Below are 22,134 nucleotides of genomic sequence, written 5' to 3'. Positions count from 1 at the left end.
AAAGTGGAGAACTAGGCTATTGTGCTATGGTAGAAAATATGTAAAACTAAGTTCGTCTGCCTTTTTAGTGCGACCATTTCCCTTTGTATAGTTGAGGGAACGCATGACCGTTGTTACATGAAGGTTTGATGGGGTATGCCATTCCCTGTCTTTGCCATAAGCTTCTTCTGATGCTCCTTGGAGGTCCAAGAGCATGCTCATCATATCATTCTTGATCTTGACCGGATCTGGGTTCGGATAAAAACGGTAGAAAACATATCATCTAAACAATTGCCAGTCAGAAATTTAGATGGTTTCATAATTAATCTACTTATCATCGACTACAATGCGATGTTGGTAGATATTTCAAATTCAAATTATAAATACGATAATTTTTTTTAAAAAAATGATATTATTTCTATGTGAAATATATGGTTACGAGGCCTTAATTAAGGGATTTTTAGTTATTGTTTTCTCCCAACAGCTAGGTACACATCTAAGAGATATATATGTGGTTCGCTCGAAGTTCTCTTCTGCTCTTATATTTGTCTACTTTGTTGACTTCCTTACCTCTTAAGTGAGGCCTGCCTAGGAATATGGGACATTGTTCGTAGTTCTTGAGGGTGAAGCAACAAGTGATGGAGTCTCCGGAGTTCCGTATATTGTACCTTTTAGGGAATAGATCCTCGGGTCCCTCGGGCCCGCTGATAAGGGAGAGCACGCGAGGGAAGGACCTTCGGCTGCGAGGGGCCACCCATCAGTGAGGAGGCAAGGGAGTCATCTACCTATAAAGCAGCTACCTCCAGATAAACCCTAAGGCGCACAGAGCCCGAGGTCAGCGTGGCAGAGCATGAGAGGGGGGTTGTGCGAACTGGAAGGGAACCACTCGAGTGGGTTCCTCGTCTGGCTCGAGACTAACCCACAATAAGTGCCCCACGACATTAATTACACCTAACACCAAGTCACAGTAAATAGCCGGTCTGCCCCCACTCTTGGGTTGCGCAGCTCTCTAGTCAGCGGCGCACTCATGACTTACGAGCCCCCCGGCCTACGGAGCACTTATGACGTATCGAGCCTAGCCCTGAGAGCGTGAACCGTCCACTGGCCGCAACATGACGAGCCACGCCGAGACCTAGGCTACGGAGGCCACGTCGTGGCATAGAGATAGTAATGATGGCGCTAAGGCCCACGCCGCCCATGCTAGCCGTCATAATGAGCGCAGACAGAAATGACAAAGCACATGCGAACAAACGACTATGCCACGGTAAAGGCAATCGGTTTTACCACGGAATAGTGCCTCTGTGGAAACAAAAGACGCCAATGACCCGTGACGCGACGATCCTCCTCCAGACGTGCGAGAAGACTGCCTACCTCACCGTCGCCAACCTCGACAATAGTATGAGTAGCGGCCAGACTCTCGAAGATCCGAGTTGGTATGCGTCGAGAGGATGGGAATGCCACCTCGATAGAAAGGCATCCGAAATCCTTCCTCTGGCCCGTCGAGATCACCTAGCTGCGCAAGACGAAGAGGGTGAAAAACGACACGATCCTAAGGACTCCGTAACAAGAAGGGAAAGATATGCACCCCGAATCAATCATCCGCTGCCTAAGAGACCTTAGCACAAGGAGGACGACCCTCCGCTAGACGCTTACCAAGATCCATTGGAAGCCGAGAATAAACCACCCTTCAACAAAGAGGATGGTACAAGATGTGGCAAGTCCGATTGGAGGGACCGTTTTATAAAGGAACACATGGAGGACGGTGCGACTGTTGAACGCCACACAAAGGGCAAGAAGACGGTTTGATACCTAATGCGCACATTGCAGAACTTTGCGCTAAAAACAAAGAAAAAATGGGTTGGATGCGCCAGGAACATGATAGTCAAAAAAGGTGACAAAGTAAACGTCGCCCGACCCGGAACTAAACCCCCAAGGGGAGAAACTCTCCCCTCAGGGGCTACTGTTAGGGAAAAGATCTTCGGGACTTTATGGCCCGCCGGTAAGAGAGAGCGCGCCCTATGGCTCGTCTGTGAGGAGGTAAGGGAGTCGTCTACCAGAAAGCACCCACCCTCGGATAAACTCCGAGACACCGAGCCCGAGGTCGGGGCGTGACGGAGTAGCAGATGGGGACTGGGCGAACCAGAAGGAAACCACTCGAGTGGGTTACTTGCGTGGCCCGAAACTGGCCTGCCATAAGTGGTCGACCGCATTAACTACACCTGACACCAAGTCGCAGTAAAGAGTTGGTCCGCCCTCACTCATGGCGTGCGTGTCCCTTTGGTCAGCGTCGCACTCATGACCTACGAGCCCCTCGGCCTGCGGAGCACTCCTGACCTATCGAGTCTGGGCTTGAGACCATGAATCGTCCACAGGACTCGCAACGCGATGAGCCACGCCGAGACCTAGGCTACAGAGGGCAGGGGGTCGGTGTGGCACATAGATAGTAATGATGGCGCCAAGGCCCGCGCCGCCCATGCTAGCCGTCATAATGAGCGTAGACAGAAACGACAAGGCGCCTGCGGACAAACGGCTATGCCACGGTAAAGGAAGTCAGTTTTACAACGTAATAGTGGCTCCTTCTCAAAGGGGTCTCCGACTGACTCCGATCCCCACCTTGGGCCTTGGCCTATAATAGGAGGTCGGCCACAAGGATAAGGGATTGGGCTGGTTGAACCCAGACGGACCAAGATGAACCGAAGAAGAACCAAGACAGAAGACACTCGACTCGAGGCAGCCTCATACGTCCAGAGAGACCTGAATACCTAGAGGCCGGAGCCAAGGCCTAATGTAGGACTCTCTTTAGTGTCACTCCCTCGTAAGAGACTTAGAAGCCTTTCCTCTTGACCCCGTTGTAACCTCTATTATTAGCATCGAGAAATAGAGGTATCGGTAGTGTGAGCCCATGAAGACTGGATATAGAGATGTTCTACTCAAACCAATATAAATCTTACGACCAACTAACATTGTCCATAACATAGAACTCATAGAAATTTATACTTGTTCTGGGCTCCATACGTATGCTCTAGTTTACACGATCCATCAAAGAATCCAAGCTTGTCATGTACTACTTGGTCGCTTGAGAGTGGCCACGGGCGTTGTACTAGAAAAACCGCGCGTGCGCCAGACGATGGAAACGGGTGGCAGGGCGCGAGGCCGTGGAGGAGGACGGGGGGCGTAGGCTGGCTGAAGAGTAAGCGTAGGCCTGGCGAGACCTACGGCAGCGAGACGGAAACTTTCTCCTCGCTTTTATCGGGCGTGTGGGTCAGACAGAGTCAGAGCACTGTTCCTGCGCTGGTGCGTGCGAGGCCGGGGCACAGGTCAGGTCAGGTCTGGGCGGCTGGCTCTCTCGTCCCCAATCCCCATGGCCCGCTGCCACCGCGCGTCCGCGCCTGGGGACCTGGGCAGGGGCCGGGCCGGCCGGGCGTTTTGTGAACGAACCATGCGTCGCCGTCGTCACCCCGATTCGACCCACCTGCTTGCCTCACGAGCTCCTGCTCTGCGCTGCTGTAAACTGTAAGCAGTGACCGGATGGCATTGGCATCCAGGCGGGCCACAGGCAGGCGCAGCGCGCCAAGCGAGCGAGAGCGCTGTGCCTGTTCCCCCGTGCCGCGGCCGCGCCTGCGCCCTCGCTTCGGCGGCCAGGCCAGGCCGCCCCTGGCCACTGTTACGCGGGCCCCGGGCTGACGGGCAGCCGATCAATGGCGTGAACAGGGAGGAGTCTTTGTTGGCTTGCGATGAGAGTCTAGCTGCGAGTTTAATGGCAAGACAGACAGACACCTCCAAACCAGCCCGAAGGGTGACAAGACGTGGACGGGGGGTGGCGAGCGGCCGAGCCCGGAGCCACCACAACCCACAAGCGGGCTCCGGGCTGCGACCGCTGTTGCGCCGCAGCAACTGCACTGGCCTGCGTGACTGCCTTTCGCCCGTGCACGGCTCTCGGCCCCGAGCAAGCACGCTACTACTCAGCACAGCATAGATTACTGGGGAGCTTTGTACGCACTCTGGGTCGCGGGGCCCTGCTGTCGGCTGGCTCAGCTTTTCTGGCTCGAACCGGTCTGGCCTGCAAAGCCGACCTGGTTTGACTGGAGCTTCGTGGCGGGTACCAGTGCGTGAAACAAAACTACGGACCTGCCAGTGCCAGCGTGAACTGGTCACGAAGACCAAAGACATGGACACTCGTCTCTCACGTCGGCATCTCTTGTACTGTACCTGTAGTCCTGTATTGCTCTCCTTTTTTTTCTGACCAACGTTTTAGAGTTTGCCGCGATTCTGTTACTTTATACCCATGAACCAAAACAAACTTTTAAAAAGTTATATTATATAATAATAATAATAAAACATCTACTGCATGTAGATAGTCTAAAAAAATAAATACCTAAACTTTTTTGACGTGTCAAGCAGGTCCCTAAATTCTCAGAATAGTCCGTTGGAGTCTGCGGTGCAACCGCAGCGAAGTCGTAGTCGAGGTTGTGACCCTCGACATTTTGTCAGCGCTCACGCGCCCTCTCCAGAGAGACACATGCATCCTCGCCCGCACGCCTGCGGTTGAGTTCTGCCCATAGGTCGTTAGACTTCTCCAGGGAGGCTGGAGCGTCCTCTCCCGCACGCCGGTGGTTGAGCTCCGCCCGCAGGTCCTCGGTCGGTGCGGCCCTCACCGAGGGGGAGCGCACTGACGCCGACGCCTCATTTTGGCGCCGGGATGACCGAGGCCTAGACCTGGCTGAGCCAGAGTGCGCCATGCTCGAGTAGGCGGTCGACGTCGTCACACCACTGCTTCATGGCCCCCGGCGAGGCCGTGGAGCTAGGAGGGTGGCGCAACAACTCTCTGGCCGCAGACAGTGCCCCAGGCGGAGCCCTAGACGCCCTGGATGCCTGCGCGGGAGTGTGCTGCCGCGAAGAGTGCACAGCAGCTGCTGCGCCAGGCGCAGGGAGATTGGTGGCCCGCGGTTATAGATGGACAATAAGCACGATGCCCGCGAGCCCGGCACGGAGCCCGCTGTTTGAGCTTGAGAGCTTGTATGAACTTGTGAGTGTGAGAGTCTAAGGGAGCTTGAGCCTAAGTTGGGTCTGAGTGTCTCTGCCTTGTAACGCCGTGTGCCCTCCCTTTTATAGCTCAAGGGGGGCACGTACAAGGATGTCGAGCCCCAACATGTGGGCCCAGGGGCAAAACGGAGGGCATACATATGGAAGTATCCAATGCCAGTGTCACCCAGAAGATCTCCCAGCGCCATAATGTTCGTAGTGTATACAGTATTGATATCTTGCGGCAGCACCCTTGGTAACGCGCGAGTCATGATGAGTGCAGTGCATGCGACAGCATAGGTGTACTGCCTGCCAACGGAATGCACATGCACGCCGCCCGCAGAGTGGCCTGGTCGCTGCCCGTCAGCGGAGTGGACATGACACATTAAATGTTGAGGCGGCACATCGCCTACCAGTGGAGTGGACAGGGCTCATTAAATGCTGAGGCGGCACATCGCCTGCTAGTGGAGTGGACAGGGCTCATTAAATGCTGAGGCGGCACATCACCTGCCAGTTTGACAGGCGGCGCGCCTTATCCGCGATAAATGCAGAGGACACGCGGTCTAGAGGCCTTACGTCAGGCTCCGCCCGCTGGCTTACGTCGCGGACAGCTGGCCACGTGGCAGCATCGGGTCACCGCCTGAGCGGGGAGCAAAGGCGTATGCGGTATGGTCCGGACACGTGTCGGCTCCGGACCCCCGCCTGGCCTTCACTAAGGTCCGGGTACTCTCTGTCCCAGAACCCCGAGACCCTATTGTGAGTGGCCCGAACCCTGCACAGGGGAGATCCGGGACCCGTCCCAGGGGTCCAGGCACGCTCGTGGAGGTTCTGGACCTTACCCGGAGGTCCGGTCCGTACGTACAGGGGTCCGGTACTTCCCATGGGGTCCGGACCCACTTCTGATGCCTTGGAGCATATCGTCTTCCCTGGCCACGTGGCGGTCCTGGAACCGGCCACGTGGTGGGGTCGGGGTGCTGCTCACCATGCGACTAGAGATAGCCGCGTGGGCACCGCGTCTTCATGTTGTAGTAAGGGGTAACCCTGTTTCAGGGTACTGGCAGGATTCATTGCCCGTTTTATTAACGCGAATCTCCGAGGTTTACGCATTAGGCTCAAACAAATAGGGCTATATGTTTGTTTCAACTCCAGCTTTTTACACTAATAAATTGACGAGAAGCTCAAACAAATAGGACCTAAATCCTAGAACCCATTGTGTCTCGAGGTAATAAGGTAGTGGTGCTCACAAGAGTGTATCCCTCGAACACAAACAACCCTTAGTATCTCAGGGCCTTCCACTCTCTAAGGTGTCTTCAACCTCATACTTAGAGGGCGGCCAAGTGCTTGTTCCCAAAATGATTCGCTTCTGAGTCCGGCCAAGTGCTTGTTCCCAAAATGATTCGCTTCTGAGTCCGTTTTTGTGAGCAGCACTTATGTGAAAAATCATCCAAATCAATGATGCAAAATCCGCCAAATCATCGAGCCGAGAGAAATTTGGCTCTTTCTAAACCCTAAAATTATGCAGACTCGTTCATCTTTCTCACCACCACGCAACCTCCACGATATATAAACTACTGTCTAGATTATCCAAGAAAAAAGCTGACTCGAACGGGCCCTGTATACGTGGGTGTCCCCGTGATGATACTATAATGCTTAAATCTACCCCCCCCTATATATTGCAATACGAAAGTCTTGTAGATTTTTTTATTAAGACCGGATTAGTGAGTGAGTCGTAGACGTGTAACCTTGGATCACGACGTCTGGTTCGTACGACACGGCGCACTATTCGTCTCCAGCAGTTTTACCGTACCGCGGCGCGCGTCAGCCGTCGCCGTCGCAAGTGGTGGGCGGGCAACACAGAGTCGCGGCGGCGGCGGGGCGCCATGTGGCTGTACTGGATATTCGGCTGCTGGCCGGTACGCGCCGTGGGGCAGGCAACGCAGAGGCAGGAAAAGAACCGTGACGACTGACGAGCGAGGGCAGGGCCGCAGGGGCAGTCCCCGCGCCACCGTGTGGGAAGGGGGGTGGGGGACCTGAACCTGATGCGACTAGGCGAACGCGACGCGCCCCGAAGCGCGCGGGGAGGCGGGCAGGGGCAGGGGAGGGCGCCATGATTCGCAGTATGATTGCGCGACGGGTGCGTGTCCCGTCTCCCGTGTGCGTCTCCCTCGCCCTCTCCTGCTGCTCGTGGTCGGCCGGGGCCCGTGCCCGTCGTGAGGTGGGGTCTTGGGGAGCCGGCATCAGCATGGGGCATGGGCAGAGAGAGAGAGAGCGCGCGCGCGCCGCTGGGGGTCGACACGAGCAGTGGAGCACACACACGCGCGCTTGTGATGCGCCGCGGACATTTGGAGAATATTTCCGACGGGGAAAAAGCATGGTGCGCACAGGCTGAGAGACGCTGAGCGCATGATACTAGTACTGCTGCCGCTGCCCGTGAGCTGGAGACAAACGCTGCTCAAGGCTGTGGAGCAAAAGCACGGGGGGCGGCAGAATCTTGGGCAGGAACGCGAAACAGTCAGGCAGACGCCTACTACCGACCAAGGTGAAAAAGAATTTGCTCGCGAGTCCGTGGCGTGTGCAAATTTGTGTGGTCCCAGAGATCCGACATGGAGCCGGCGCGAGTAAATGGTCATTGCTACTAGAAGCAGGAACAAGAAAGAACACGACTCCGAGGAGGGAGGGACGGAGGGAGGGAGTACGTACTTTGAGTTCAGCTAACGGGCATACACGACACGACACGACACGACACGACACGCCGTTCCGTTTTTCTTTCCTTTTTTTTAACAGATCCCCATGTAAATTAATGCAACGCGGTGGTCGCCATGAATGCCCCGCCATAAATCACACACGCTGCGGCGGCCGGCGGTCTGCCGGGAGAGGCCTGCTGCTGGCTGTGGCTGGCCGCGGGTGGATGACATCATTAAGGCGGTTAATGGCTCGCCAAGGACCGCTGCCCGAAAGATCTGCGGGTCACGTAATTGCGGTGCCTGCAGACGTGCAGTGCGTGTACGAGTACAGTCCGTGCATGCATGCGCCGGAGCTGATGAGTATATATATACGAGATTGTAGCGAGGAAAGAGGTCGACAGCTGCTGCACCGCCGCACATGCGTGTGTGTTGCACGCACGCACGCAGCAGATGTGCTGCATGGTTCGATCAAACCGTGGAACAGAGCTTTTAGGCCCGGTGGGTTGGTGCATGGGCGGCCGAAAGACCCGGCAAACCTATAGGACAAGACAGGCAACGGACGAGGACGGAACGGGCACGCAGGCAGCTGTACGTCTAGACTCTAGAGCTAGCGCCCCTGCACCTGCACACCATCGGTAGTGTTGGACCCCCTAGCTAGTGGAAGAGGAGTACTGTACGTACGATTGGATCATCATCACGTAGTACTAGGAGTTAGTGCGCAAGACTGTACTATATATAGGGCTATAGTATTGTTAGCTAGCTAGGAGACCACTTGTAGTATCTACTCCTGCTACAGTACGTGCATGCCTAGATAGATGGAGAAAGAGGTTGCGGCAGTTCTAAAGGGTAATGACCGACCCCAATTTTAGAAAAAAAAATAGAAAAATGTGAACTGGTCGATCGATTGATGCATGTAAACTGGTATAATTACACAGATCGAGCGTCTTGTCGTACCGATGGAAGCGGCAATCTTGCTTCACGGACAAGGAGCCTGGATTTTATAAAACAAACCCTACAGTACTAGATTATTGGCATGATCGAGGCGGCTGGAACTGGAACCCCAGAGCACGGATTTCGCGGCCGAGACATGCACGTAGAAACACGCAACCACTTCACTGACTGGCATGCAGAGACGAGAGAGAGAGAGAGAGAGAGAGAGAGACGAGGCGGCGCCCTGTGAGCTAGTATGACTCTGAACACATGTCGTACTACGTACTCTACTGTCTACCACAGCCTGTATCACCAAAGATCTACTCCGACTGTCGTCGTCGTCCCACACTCCCACGTCCGTGCGGCAGAGCAGAGTTTGGTTCCCCGGGAGATGGGGGTGTTTGGTTACCCCAAACTAAACTTTAGCCCCTATCATATCGAATGTTTGAACCTCCGTTCCCCGGCAATGTAATGGCAATAGCATGTGATGCATCTCTGGTGCTGTGGTGCATGGTCCAAGACCCAGACGCGCGCAGCATGCAGGTGGAGGACCACGCTAGCTAGCTAGCTAGCTACGGACGGGTCGAACGACCTGAGTCGTAGCCCGTCCCGTGCACTGTCCCACCGATACGCAACTGGACTGGACCCGTCCGGCCGTGCTCGAAAGCGGTCGCAGGAGCCTGCCCGTTTAAGCCGGCCGGATTGTGTTGTGCGGTGCTCCCGATCTTCCCCTATTTAAGACGCGCGTCGATCGAGTTTAATAGTCAGTGTACGTACATACGTACGTTGTACGTACGTACTCAGGTGATTTGAGTTTAGAAACACTAGTTTAGTGTACGTACGTGGAAGTTTAATAAAGCTAAGATTCACGCATGCGATGACGACCGACCGACCGACCTGGCCTGCTTTAGTTTCCCGGCCACACACGACACGACCACAACAACATCACGAAAGCTTGCCGCTAGCTTGCTCCAACGATCGAAACGTAGCAGTCTAATACTAGGCTAGGCTAGGTTAATTAGCCCTTTTCTTTCTCTAGTCTACTCGAGTTAGTCGATGAGCAGGGTATATCATATGGTGGGGGAGTACGAGTAAGTGCTCTAGCCAATCAGATAGGGAACCTAGCCTAGCTACCCCGCTACGTTTATCTTGTGTTAACAACAACACCGTGCCGTGCGTGTGGGGGATTAGTAGTGTGTCAGCTGCATGCATGGCATGGTGGAGCGTGCGTGCATTTCCCTTTTGCTTTTGAGGCAGCTGAAACCTTTTGTTCGGTACGTATACTAGCATCTTGCATCCCCGCGCGGCTTCCTTTCCAGTGCTGGCCTAGCTACTAGTGCTAGCTTGCTACAAGCTTCGCTTTCAATTCCCGGCTTATGAGGGTCGGTCGACTCACTCCAATGCCTTCTTTTTTTTCTTCTTCTTTCAACTTTCGTTCTCGATCATCGAGAGAGGTCGATCAGTCCGTACGTGTCCTCTTGTAATTAAATCCAACTCGGCACTGTCGCCATTATTTGTCTCCCATCAGTACTGCAAACGACCCACTCACTACACTACAGTGTTTGCTCTTACTGTTTCACTTGGTCTTACTTCAGCGCTCGGCTGCTGACTGAAAACACGCACGGCAATGTTTGCAGAGTGAAGTTTGATTAGGGAGAAGTAACGGGGCGCGCGGTCGACATCCGTCCGACCAAGCGGCGCCTGTAAGATTCTGTCGCGAACGGGCGTCGCACAAAAGAGAGTGCGATTCGCGTGGGCCGTCGGACACCGGCTTGCTTTTGCTAATCTGGTATGGATGGGACGTGCCCGCGATTCAGACAGGCTTGCTTTCCAGATACGGCGGGCCAACCAATAATGGAAGGAATGAGGAGTCGTGCTCACTCAACAGCTGCGTCATGGAATACTTCCTGAATGGGTGTGTGGGTGCCTTGTGGAGTTCTGAGGCGAAATAGTTCCTCAATGAGTGTGAATCGTGCCTCTCCGGTCCCTCGAGGACTTCGTGATGGAAGCCCACTAATCAAAATGAGCAGTCCAGATAGGCCCACGGAGGAAATGCGACTAGCAGTTCTCGCACCACTTTGGACTGGAGGCCCACCGTGACCTGGTAACGTTCCAAACATAATTCTGTAAATAGTCTAGTACAGGGCCTGTATTTATTGAGAAAACTTAACATTCTTTCACAACCGGTTAAATAATAGGGCTCACTAATTCAAGGATATTAGCGAAGGATATACACAGGATTATAGGGCTCACGAATCTTGGTACCCAATATTTTACAAACAAATTCCATATCATTGTAGCAACATAGCCTGGTAACTCTGATACAAAAAAAACATAGTCTGGTAACTGTCAACGCACATGTTTATCCGATGGCAAACACGTATAAAGTGAGCGTTTCTTTATACACGATATTTCTAGTAAGTGTACCATCTAGATTGGCCACCAATCCTTATAAAAAAATACACGACACGAACAAACATTTTTGTTGTTGTTGTTGCAGGGAGGAAGCAAATCTTGGTATCTGACCCGTGTTTAATACAAAATAATGGAATAGAAAAAAACAAGCCCACCCCACACAGCTCAGCACGGACTTGCTGAATCACAAGGACAAAGAAAAAGGCTTTCTGCACCGACCAAGGCCCAACAGTCCAGCTCAGCGGCGGGAACCGACCGACTCCATCCGCCGCCAACTCAAGCAACCGCGTCGCTTCGTCGATTTTGCTTAACCCCCTCCTCGAGGGAGGAGTACACTCGCTGCCCTTGCCGATTCTCTTTTTCCTCTCCCCGTCAGAAAACACACACAGGCTCACTCACTCACGGTCACGGGACCCTTGCCGTCGGCGGCGGGCGACCTCGCGATGCTGCAGATGCTGGGCTTCCGCGGGGGAAGCCCCAGCACCGGCGACGCGTCCCCCGCCATCAGCGGGGACGGCGGCGCGGCCGCGCGGCCGCTCCGCCTGGTGTACTGCGACGACAAGGGCAAGTTCGTGATGGACCCCGAGGCGGTGGCCGCGCTGCAGCTCGTCAAGGGCCCCGTCGGGGTCGTCTCCGTCTGCGGCCGCGCGCGCCAGGGCAAGAGCTTCATCCTCAACCAGGTACGACGCGCGACGGGGCAAGCTTAGGTTTTTTTTTTGGGGTCTGCGCATCTGTGGCGCGGTGCGCGGCTAGGGTTTCGGCGTTGTTTTTCTGAGATGGATGGCCCGCTGGTTTGTTCGTCGCTTCGAGCGGACCTTTGGAAATTGAAGCGATAATTTTCGCAACATGATTTGTAGGGTTTATTATTTAACCTTTTGGGCTCTAGGGTTTATTTACTGGTGGAGTTGTAGCTTTTACCCGCAATTTGGAAATATGTTGCGAGTTGACACTATGTTCGTCAGAAGCATTATTATGACACTAGAACTCAACATGGGTCTGAGTCCGACTTTCAGAATTAAAATCCATGGATTATTATGCAGTGTGGGACTGCGGGTGGTTTAATTCTTCATCAAATGGTTAAGGGTGAAAAGTTGTGTTCATATATTAGGTGTGTAGTTTTTGTTAGCAAAACCAGTGTTTCAAATGAAGTTTATGACTTGAACTACAATTTGGCCACCTTATAGGATTGTGATATATTATTAGAATGTTGTATTACATTTTATTAGGAAGTGAATGCTTTGCCTTTATCATAGGGAGTATTGAGTTTTTGGTTGTAGGTGTCTTCTCACCTTTTAAGGATTAGTGTGGTTATCATCGTGCAACTAGTCCGGGGAACCTTGTTTATGTTCTGGAATCATATGAATGTTACGCTTGCATGCGTGGTTGGTGCTTTAAGCATAGGATTCTGCAAAATCATACGAAGAATTGATTGAGATTGTGAGACAGTAATAGTTGGCAAAAGCTTCACAAGTCATTGGTTAGCAGTTCTTGGGTGCCTATCTTCAACAACCACACTATGTAGGAATTAGGATGTAAAAAAATGTAGGAAATAGGAACACATACGTTTTGTTAAACATCACTATGGGGCCTCAACTCGCTGTTGAATTACTTATTTGATTTAGGCTTGTAAAAGTGTGGAGGGCATAGTGTGATACAAATTGACAAGTAGTGAAGGTTACTTTTAAATGGCGTTTAGCAGAAGTGCAGAACATTATTAATTACTGTTGCATATTTTGTATGCTTCATTAGCATCTTTATTTTGTTAGAGGTCATACTGACATGGAGACTTTAAATGGCTTTGGCAATTTTGTATTTTAATTAAAGTATGGAAAAATTGTTGTTGCTTCTAGATATATATAAAAACTCGGCCGGGGAGGGAAAACCGCCCTCCCTGTATTATATTAAGAAGAGACCGAAACATGGTCCTGGCCGAGAAAATCTGCGAACCCTGGCCCCCCATCACTAGCGGGCTGTTACCGTCCACTCTGCAATGGCCTAGCCGGAAGGTGGCGCGCTAAACGTAACCTGGGAGCTGGCGGGGCACAACGAGGGGATTTTTTATTGTTGTTTCTAATGGTTTTAAGTGTACACTCTAATGCTTCTCAGCTTCTGTAAACACATCTGGATCCATGAAATGGAATTGGGAAAGTATGGTAGTGTTTGGATGGAGGGACGAGGAAGGATGAAGAGGGATGGGATATTATCATTTTAACTTGACCCGCGTTTGGTTTGAAGGTCCAGAGTCAGGGTCAAGGAATATTCTTCAAAAATGGTGGATGAGGCCATCCCTCAAAAAATAAGGGATAGGGTCAACCCAGGGTTGATCCCGTCCCATCCCTTGTTGACACTGAACCAAACACTATATTAGTAAATTGAGATGATGTGGCACTCTTATGGTCATACTCATACTCAGCTTTAATATAAGTTGATTTTTTATAGTGCATTATTTTTTGTTAATCCTCTGCATCAGTTGATAAAATCCATCCTCTATATGCAGCTTCTTGGGCGAAGCGGCGGGTTTCAAGTGGCTTCAACACATCGGCCTTGCACCAAAGGACTTTGGATGTGGAGTGCGCCTTTGAAGAGAACTGGTCTGGATGGAACTGAATACAGTCTTGTGTTGTTGGATACTGAAGGAATTGATGCTTATGATCAAACCGTATGTATTAGTGGCTTACCTTTGAATTAATGGCCTACTTTTGCAATTGGTTCCACACCTTTCCTGGCGATTTTATTTGTTTTTTTGTCGTACTACGTATATTTGTAATTTTTGAAATGTTGTGTCATATGTACTTTTTCCCTCTTGGCAGGGGACCTATAGCATCCAAATATTTTCCTTGGCTGTTTTGCTGTCGAGCATGTTCATCTACAACCAGGTACATTTCTAAATGAACGAATTAGTCACATTTGGAAGTTTGAATAAGGAGGGTATTGTAGACTACTTAGGGTGCTTCAGTTTTTTTGTCTGAAGGACGCTAACCTACGAGCGTGCTGCTATTTCTTCTAGATGGGAGGTATAGATGAATCTGCGTTGGATCGTCTCTCGCTGGTCACAGAGATGACAAAGCACATACGTGTCCGGGCCTCAGGTGGAAGGTCCACTGCATCCGAACTTGGGCAGTTCTCGCCTGTCTTTGTTTGGTTGTTGCGAGTAATATATTTCATCCCTTTTCTCCTATACTAATTATGTATACTGAACGTTGAACGCTTTGACTGTTCCCTAGCTGCACATCATCTTATAAACCGTCAAACATAAACCTCAGGCCCTGTTATGCATCAGACACCTTTGGTGTGCGACGAGCCGATGACACCGTGCTTCCTTTACTACAGGACTTTTATCTGGATTTGGCAGAAGACAACAGAAAAATTACTCCACGGGATTACCTAGAGCTAGCATTGAGGCCTGTTCAAGGTGGAGGAAGGGACATATCTGCAAAGAATGCGGTATGGTAGATTTTCATGGGTGAACGTAGCTTTGTACTTGTGCTTGGTAACTAGACGTATGGACTATACTTATACTTCTTTTGTTGTTCTGGAAGATACGGGACTCCATCCGTGCACTTTTTCCGGACAGGGAATGTTTTACACTTGTGCGACCTGTGAACAATGAGAAAGATCTCCAACGTCTTGATCAACTTCCTGTAAGTATTTCTTCCTTTGAACTACAGCTGCTATTTGTGGCCTTGTACTTAAAATTCTCAGCAAATATCATATGTTGCAGGTTAGATTCAAACTTTTCCTAAGCTCATTTGCGCAAATAGCAAAGTACCCACATACATATTGTTGTATATATTTTTTGACCATGTATTCTGAACTTCTGATTGGATTGGACTATTTTAAAAAGTTTGGAAATTTTCTTGAAGGTAGTGGGTTAAGGTACCAGTAAGACAAATGAAGCTTTTGTATGCTGCAGTGCAAACTATATTATTTTGTGCATTTTCCCGGTAACTGTACATTTTTTTATGGTAATAACATATACTTACATGGTACCAGACTACCAGTCCAATAAGGCAGTCTTTGACACAACTTCGGTCACTGATTTGAATTGTGATATTTTTGTAAAACCTGTAGATTGCTCTTGAAACATATTTACACTTTAAACAGTTTGATGGCATTTACAAATTATGTCTGTCCCTTCATGACGTGAGCCAGAATCATAATGCACGTTCTGGCATAATTATATTGTTCTAGCAGATTGATGTTGGTGCAATAATTCCTAATTTCAGATTGATGTTGGTGCAATAATTCCTAATTTCTGTGATGCAGCTGAGTAATTTCCGTCCAGAGTTCAGATCCGGTCTGGATGCTTTCACGAAATTTGTTCTTGACCGAACAAGACCAAAACAACTTGGAGCTACTACAATGACAGGTCCCATCCTTGCTGGATTGACACAATCGTTTCTTGATGCTATTAATAATGGTGCTGTCCCTACAATCTCTTCATCATGGCAGGTATATTATGATTGCTTATAGCAATGTGGCTTCTGTTGTTTTTTTTGGCTTACAGTTTCACAGATCGCGTTTCTCTCTGGGTGGAAGCTATCTGATTCTTTTAAAAATTTATTATGCAGAGTGTGGAGGAGGCAGAATGCCAGAGGGCATTTGATTCTGCTGTGGGCACTTACAATTCTTCTTTTGACCATAAAAAACATATAGAAGAGGTGGGTTGCTAATAAGTGAGCTCCTGAATGTTCTCATCCAAACTTTTTGGACTTTCTTGACTTATCAGCATTTGCAGGATTCTTTGAGAGAAGCACATGAAGATGCCATGAGGAAGGCTATCAGTGCTTTTAATGTTTCTGCTGTTGGTGCTGGGTCAGCTCGTTCAAAATTTGAAAAGCTTCTTCACAGTTCTCTCAAAAAGGCCTTTGAGGTGATCTTATCCTTACTCATCAGCTGCTTTTGAGTCAGCATGCCTTCTTATTATTTTATTTTCACATGGACCATTGATTAATGCCTGCCAATTGCTGAAGTAAATTACAATATATGAGTGGGTAGGCTAACGGTGAAGCACATGAATGCAGGACTACAAAAGGAATGCTTTTCTGGAGGCTGACTTGCAATGTTCTAATAAAGTTCAGAACATGGAATCAAAGGTGCGAGCAGCATGTAACCGTTCGAATGCAAAATTAGATGACATAGTCAGGGTAAGACAACAAAAAACTTCTCTGCTGCTGTAATTAATCGACAAGAACCTTATCCTTTATTATTGTTTATGGTAATGTCCTTGTTGCTGGATTAACTGCAGCTCCTTGATGATCTACTCACAGAGTATGAGTCAATGGCCTATGGTCCTGGAAAATGGAAAAGGCTAGCCACATTCTTACAGCAGTGGTATTCACCTCTTCAATTGTCTTGTTGGTTGATGTGGAATGATCTCATTATCTCACACAATCATTTTTTTCCCTTTGTTGGAATGATCACTGCAGTTTGGCTGGCCCTGTTCTGGACCTTTTCAGAAGACAGTTAGAGCATATAGATGCTGAAAGGAACGCCCTGAGATTGAAATGCAATTCAAGCGATGATAAGTTGGCATTGCTGAGGAAGCAGCTTGAAGCAAGCGAGAGTCACAGAGCTGAGTATGTGAGGCGCTATGAGGAAGTTCTGAATGATAAACAGAAAATTTCCAAGGATTACTCTATTCGTATAACTGAACTTCAGGCCAAGAGTAGCAAGTTGGAACAACGGTGCTTGAGCTTGTCTTCTTCTCTTGAAACTGCAAAACGAGAATCCAATGATTGGAAGAGCAAATATGATCATGGTATTTTGCAGCAAAAGGCAGATGAGAGTAAGTTAAAATCTCAAATTGCTTCCCTAGAGTCTAGGGTGAGTATCAGTGAGGGTAGATTATCGGCAACACGTGAACAGGCTGATTCTGCTCAAGAGGAAGCATCCGAATGGAAACGCAAATATGAAGTTGCTGTTAGTGAGGCCAAAACAGCTCTGCAGAGAGCGGCGGTAGCACAGGAACGCACAAATAAGAAAGTGCAAGAGAGGGAAGATGCTTTGAGGGTAGAGCTTGCTAACCAACTATCTGAGAAGGTAATTATTTCTCTCAATGTTATGTTGCACACTCTTTCTCAATGTTCAGGAAAATAAAATTATGGCATATTTATTGTTAATTTTCTTCCAAGTTTTGCTATGTGCTTCTTGGTCACTTCCATTTGCTTATTATGTGTAAACAGGAAGAGGAAATTGCAAGATTACATGCAAAACGTAGTCAAATGGAAATTCATGCTACAAGTTTGATCTCGAGGCTTGAGGTATGTCTCCCTCTCCTATCTCCTCCCTCCCTATCTCTCAGCATAATCTCATATTGCAACGATCAAATTTAGGCCACTGAAGCGAAGTCGAAGAGCCATGAGTCTGATTCGTTGGCTTTGAGGGAGGAGATCAGATTACTGACTGATAACCTGGAGTCTATTAGAAGTGAAGCTCTGTCACGTGAGAAGGAAGTTGGGATCCTGGAACAGGAAAAGAACCATCTTGAGGAGAAGTATTTGTCACAGTGCAAAAAGTTTGATGAGACAGATATTAGATGCAAGGAAGCTGAAAGGGAAGCAAAACGAGCAACAGAATTAGCTGATGTAGCTCGTGTAGAAGCTTCTGCTGCTCAAAAGGATAAGGGGGAAGCTCAACGGCTCGCAATGGAGAGGTTTGCACTGATAGAAAGAATGGAGCGACAGGTTGAAGCTCTAGAAAGGGACAAGGCTAAGTTGGTAGAAGAGATTGAGAGACTTCATCAGTCAGAGAAGGATGCTGTGTCCAAGGTCGCATTGCTTGAAAGAAATGTAGGTGAGCGGGAAAAAGAAATTGATGAGATGTTGAAGCAGAACAACCAGCAAAGGTCCAGCACAGTTCAAGTGCTTGAGAGTCTGCTGGCAACAGAACGTGAAGCACGTGCTGAAGCCAATAAGAGGGCAGAGGAACTGTCGTTGATGTTGCAAGCAACTCAAGGCAAACTGGACATGCTCCAACAAGAAACCACACTTGATAGCAAGCTCAAGACCTCTGCAAGGCGCTTAAGGGGTGATGCTACAGAGTCTGTACATGATATGGATATCGATGGGGACAATGGGAGGCGTCGGAAACGGTCAAAAAGCACAACAAGCCCGTTCAAGAACAATCACACAGAGGATGGCGGTTCCGTATTTATTGGCGAAGATACTTACAACGGGAGTCAGCAAGGGACAGAAAGCGAAGACTATACTAAATTCACTGTGCTGAAGCTGAAGCAGGAGCTCACCAAGCACGGGTTTGGTGCTCAACTACTCCAGTTGAAAAATCCCAACAAGAAGGATATCGTTGCCTTATATGAAAAGCATGTCATCGGCAAGTAGTTCCTCGGCAATACTTGTATTTATGCTTTATAGACTTCCCTCTGTAGCGTTGAAACTTTAATTGACACGATCGGATTGAAGCAAACAATGCATGTAACTTAGTTTAAATCTCTGGTCTGTGTATTGCAACAATGGTGCAGTTCATTTTAGCATGCATCGTCGGCAAGTTTGTAGTTAGGAGTCGTGATTGAAATGTTTGTCTTTCCAATCCCGGCACAGGTTTTCTTGTAATGCTATGACGACAATCTATTCGGATTCCATGGTTTTGTGGTGTAATTTTATGCCATCGATCTTTTCAGATTCTAGGCAGTGTTGTACTGTTATGGCTGACAGTCCCTATCCAATTTGTTAATAACTCAGTACAGTACAGCCTCGCGAGGTGAACACAGTCCACTGCAATGTTGTTTAAATATCTTTTCAGAGCGGACAAATTAAGTGCTTTATGTTCTGTCAGTAAATTTGGCAGCTTTAACTATGATGCATCTTTTAATCTTATATCACATTGTTGCATGACTAAAAGGGAGGAGCTTGTAAATGAACGTGAAGTTAGAGGGTGAGAACATGACATTTTTTATACAATCCAGCACAACTGCACAAGTAGTGAATTGTGTTCAGGTCCTGGGAGTTTGCACATGCTCCTAATTCCTAAATGCCTATTTATATCTGGCAAATTTGATAGGTTTGTATCTTGTCCTGAATTCTCGGTTCAAGGGCCAAAGCTAGCTCTTGCTGCATGGACAACAAAGTTAGGCATGAAGTGGGGAGCCACAGCAGGGGCAGGAGGTGCCCTGTTTCCAGGCCCCTCCTGGTCATACCCCATCATTGCTCCTGGGCTGTAGAGCTGATCAGCTCCGCCGTTTGCTTCTCTGAGGACGCTACCACCACCACCACTCTGGTGATGGCCGGCAATAAACGCGTTGCTGCTGCCGGTGACTGCGGCGGCGGCAGGGACGACGACGGCGGACTCCCTGGCCATGGTGTAGCCGCACTGCCTAGGATGCGTCTGGAAGAAGACCTTGGAGACGACGAGCTCGCCGTCGCGCTCCTCCTCGTCGGAGCCGAGGTGGTACTGGTGCATCACCCAGTTGGTCTTCTCGGGCTTGCGCTGCTTGCCGTAGTTTGTGTAGAGCACCAGGATCTTCTTGTACCCGCGGGGCCTGCCGTTGGACAGCACCGGCCTGGTCTTGCCCGTCTTGTGCCACCGCGTCTCGCCGCCGTCGTCGCCGCTGTGCACCTTCCGCCGCTTCCTCGTCCCCGTCGTGTACGCCCTGGACGGCCGGTGGAAGAAGTGCCGAACAAGCCCGTCCTTGCTCACACCTGAAAACCAGCACATCGTCGGTAGATCATCATGCATGCATGGATGCACGCACGCAGATCCGAAACCAGCGAAAATTAAGCTACGTACGGTGCGTACGTACCGGGGAGCCTCTCCGGGTGCGTGTAGCAGATGCCGTTCTCGCCGTCGATGGTGGGGATGAACTCGTCGACGAGGGGGTGGAGCTTCCGCGTGTCCGGCCTCGCCTTCCCCTCCAAGTGCTCCAGCAGCTCCTGGTCCGTCGGGTCGAACTTCACGCCGGCCGGCAGCCCCGGCAAGTCCTGGATCGTCGTGCTCTTCTGACCACATTATATAATATCAGTTTGTTCATCGATCGATCATGTCGATCATCAGCAAGCTATATAACTGCATGCATGAGTCATGACATGGACGAGAAGAGCTAGCTAGCCCAGCACCACCAAGCTAACATGCATGCACGCCCACACGATCGACGCGCGCGTGCGTACGCAACGTAGTATGTACCTGCTCATATTGCGCGCGGTGGCCGCACGACGGGCACATCTTGACCAGGACGGCGAGCGACGCCGCCGCCGTCTTGCCCACGGCGGCTGCGGCCGGAGACAGGCTGCTCTCCACGGCGGCGCGCACGTCGTTGAAGCCATTGCACCACGTCATAACAACGAATTGATCGAACCCCCTAATTTTAGCTGCTTCCTTGTCGATCGATAGATAACGAAGAACGAGCGAAGCGCGCGCGCGGGCGGGCGACGACGACGACTAGCTAGCTAAGGCTGGGCAGTAACTGATCTAGCTAGAACGACGACGTCTCCATGAGCGAGGAGAGGACAGCAGGCGCGCGATTAAAGAAGGGCTGACAAGAGGTAGCGCCCGGCTCGATCGACAGGGATCGGCCGGAGAGGGGGAACCACAACCAAAGGGGGTTGGTCAAGGAAAGAGAGCTGCATGCTGAGGGCGAGAAAAGAAGGAAGCCACACCGGCTGCTGGATAGATAGCTTGTCCCTGTTAAAAGCTACCCGCGATCACACACCACCGTACCGTACACCACCAGTGTGTGTGTCTACCGAGTGAATAGACGAATAGTGATGATCTCTCCACTATTGATCCCGCTCCAGCCAGAGACGACGTACGTACGGTAGTACACAAACAGCGTATCAAGCATGCAAACGCAGCTACTTTTCGATCGACGACCACCAAGACGTACGGCGATCAATGCAAGTGCTAGATTGCGTTACGTTGTTTGGGCCGGGACAAGAACAGGCACCGTGTGTGTATAGAACAAAACGACTACAAAAAGCAAGAAAGGTAGCTAGCTTGCGCTTGGATCCATACACTGCACACAGTAGGTAGGTAGATGATGGCATGTTGCTTAGTCCGCACGTATAGGCACCGCAAATTCTTCCGTATACGTGAGAAGGAAACCAGGGCCGGCCAGCGGCGCCCGGACGAAACATGCACGCACGCACGCACCCAACTGCCCCGCCTCGTCGTACTTACCGGCTTTGTGGTCGTCACTATCGATCCACCGAGGCCGTGCATCCGGGTTACTGTACACTACTGGGCTGATCCTCCAAGACCGGACGATCGACGTGGCGTTGTCCAGAGGGGAGAGTTTCCGCCTTTCCTGCCCTATATGCTTATGGACGAACTTCCATTTAGGTTCCTGACACCCATTGCCATCCTGCTGGCATTTTTTTTTGGTGAGACAGATTTTTTTTAGAAATTATTTAGTTATTTTGATCTTCTAGGTTTTTAGGGATTCGTTTGTTTTCTTAGGACTGCTTGCGTAGCGGTTGTTGCTATTTTTAGATACTATTTATTTAGGGTTTTAAATATTGGTAGCGATTTAGGGCCTGTTTGTTTACCCCCCAGATTATATAATCTGGATTAAATAATCCTAAGAGGCAAACAAACAGTCTAGCTTATTTGCCTAGATTATATAATCTAACCTCTTGGATTATGATAATCCATAAGCAAGTGAGGAGGTGCTTATTTCATATTATTTTTTCCCCACTTCCCCACTACCCTTTCAAGTTTCCTAGAAATTACCCACCATTGCCATTATAATCTACCGAATCGTTTTTGCGCCTATCGGATCGGAGAAGCCCGTCGTCCAACAGAAACACGCCAGATAATCTGAGTAAACAAACATGACTACTCAAATTATATAATCCAAATTATATAATCCAGATTATATAATCCTCCAAAAATAATCCAGATTATATAATCTATTGGGGTAAACAAACAGGCCCTTAGTATCAGCTTTGTCAAACTATATATATAAAAAAAACTGTCAGGGTAAGGAGTGCATGCGATCGTTGGGACGGCGTGCGTGCATCGTCAATCGTCATGTCAGCGTGTCAGGTGCTTAATATTGTATGAATTGAAGCTTGGAAATAAATACGACATGCTTGTTGGGATTGGGACTGGATCAGTTTGGTGTGGTGTCCGGTGTCGATATGGGTACGGT

The 22,134-nt window shown here is 49.8% G+C and overlaps 2 protein-coding genes across 3 annotated transcripts; one reads left to right on the top strand and one right to left on the bottom strand.

Annotated features, from left to right (window-relative positions):
- Positions 1–11,205: 11,205 nt before the first annotated feature.
- LOC103631635 (guanylate-binding protein 1) lies at positions 11,206–18,675 on the top strand. Its single transcript, XM_020539652.3, has 14 exons — positions 11,206–11,710; positions 13,528–13,689; positions 13,841–13,906; positions 14,038–14,181; positions 14,361–14,474; positions 14,570–14,671; positions 15,297–15,482; positions 15,602–15,691; positions 15,769–15,903; positions 16,055–16,177; positions 16,279–16,364; positions 16,460–17,072; positions 17,216–17,293; positions 17,366–18,675. Exons 1-14 carry the CDS (start codon positions 11,474–11,476, stop codon positions 18,368–18,370), a joined length of 3,141 nt encoding a protein of 1,046 aa, XP_020395241.1. The 5' UTR covers positions 11,206–11,473; the 3' UTR covers positions 18,371–18,675.
- A 241-nt stretch (positions 18,676–18,916) lies between these two features.
- Positions 18,917–20,572, bottom strand: LOC100275733 (NAC87 NAC type transcription factor). 2 transcript variants are annotated; one of them, NM_001328268.1, is made up of 3 exons: positions 20,169–20,572; positions 19,789–19,984; positions 18,917–19,687 (listed from the first exon to the last, which is right to left on the bottom strand). In NM_001328268.1, the coding sequence occupies exons 1-3, from the start codon at positions 20,319–20,321 to the stop codon at positions 19,077–19,079; spliced, it is 960 nt and encodes a 319-aa protein (NP_001315197.1). In that variant the 5' UTR covers positions 20,322–20,572; the 3' UTR covers positions 18,917–19,076. The 2 variants fall into 2 exon arrangements, with proteins under 2 accessions (NP_001315197.1, NP_001308424.1); NM_001321495.1 differs by having other exon boundaries at positions 19,789–19,981; positions 20,169–20,454.
- Between the last annotated feature and the right edge of the window lie 1,562 nt (positions 20,573–22,134).

The sequence above is a fragment of the Zea mays genome, chromosome 6 (assembly GCF_902167145.1).
Source record: "Zea mays cultivar B73 chromosome 6, Zm-B73-REFERENCE-NAM-5.0, whole genome shotgun sequence".
NCBI classification, from domain to species: Eukaryota; Viridiplantae; Streptophyta; class Magnoliopsida; order Poales; family Poaceae; genus Zea; species Zea mays.
The sequence above is the reverse complement of the archived record's forward strand: the minus strand, read 5'-3'. Positions and strand labels throughout refer to the sequence as shown.

Excerpts from the sequence above, each read along its gene's own strand:
- LOC100275733 (NM_001328268.1), bottom strand. The coding sequence starts at position 20,321 with ATGACGTGGTGCAATGGCTTCAACGACGTGCGCGCCGCCGTGGAGAGC. Across the intron at positions 19,985-20,168 it reads ACCGCGCGCAATATGAGCAG|AAGAGCACGACGATCCAGGA; the intron begins GTACATACTACG and ends TAATGTGGTCAG. Across the intron at positions 19,688-19,788 it reads GCACCCGGAGAGGCTCCCCG|GTGTGAGCAAGGACGGGCTT; the intron begins GTACGTACGCAC and ends GCTGGTTTTCAG.
- LOC103631635 (XM_020539652.3), top strand. The coding sequence starts at position 11,474 with ATGCTGCAGATGCTGGGCTTCCGCGGGGGAAGCCCCAGCACCGGCGAC. Across the intron at positions 11,711-13,527 it reads AGAGCTTCATCCTCAACCAG|CTTCTTGGGCGAAGCGGCGG; the intron begins GTACGACGCGCG and ends CTCTATATGCAG. Across the intron at positions 14,672-15,296 it reads AACGTCTTGATCAACTTCCT|CTGAGTAATTTCCGTCCAGA; the intron begins GTAAGTATTTCT and ends TCTGTGATGCAG.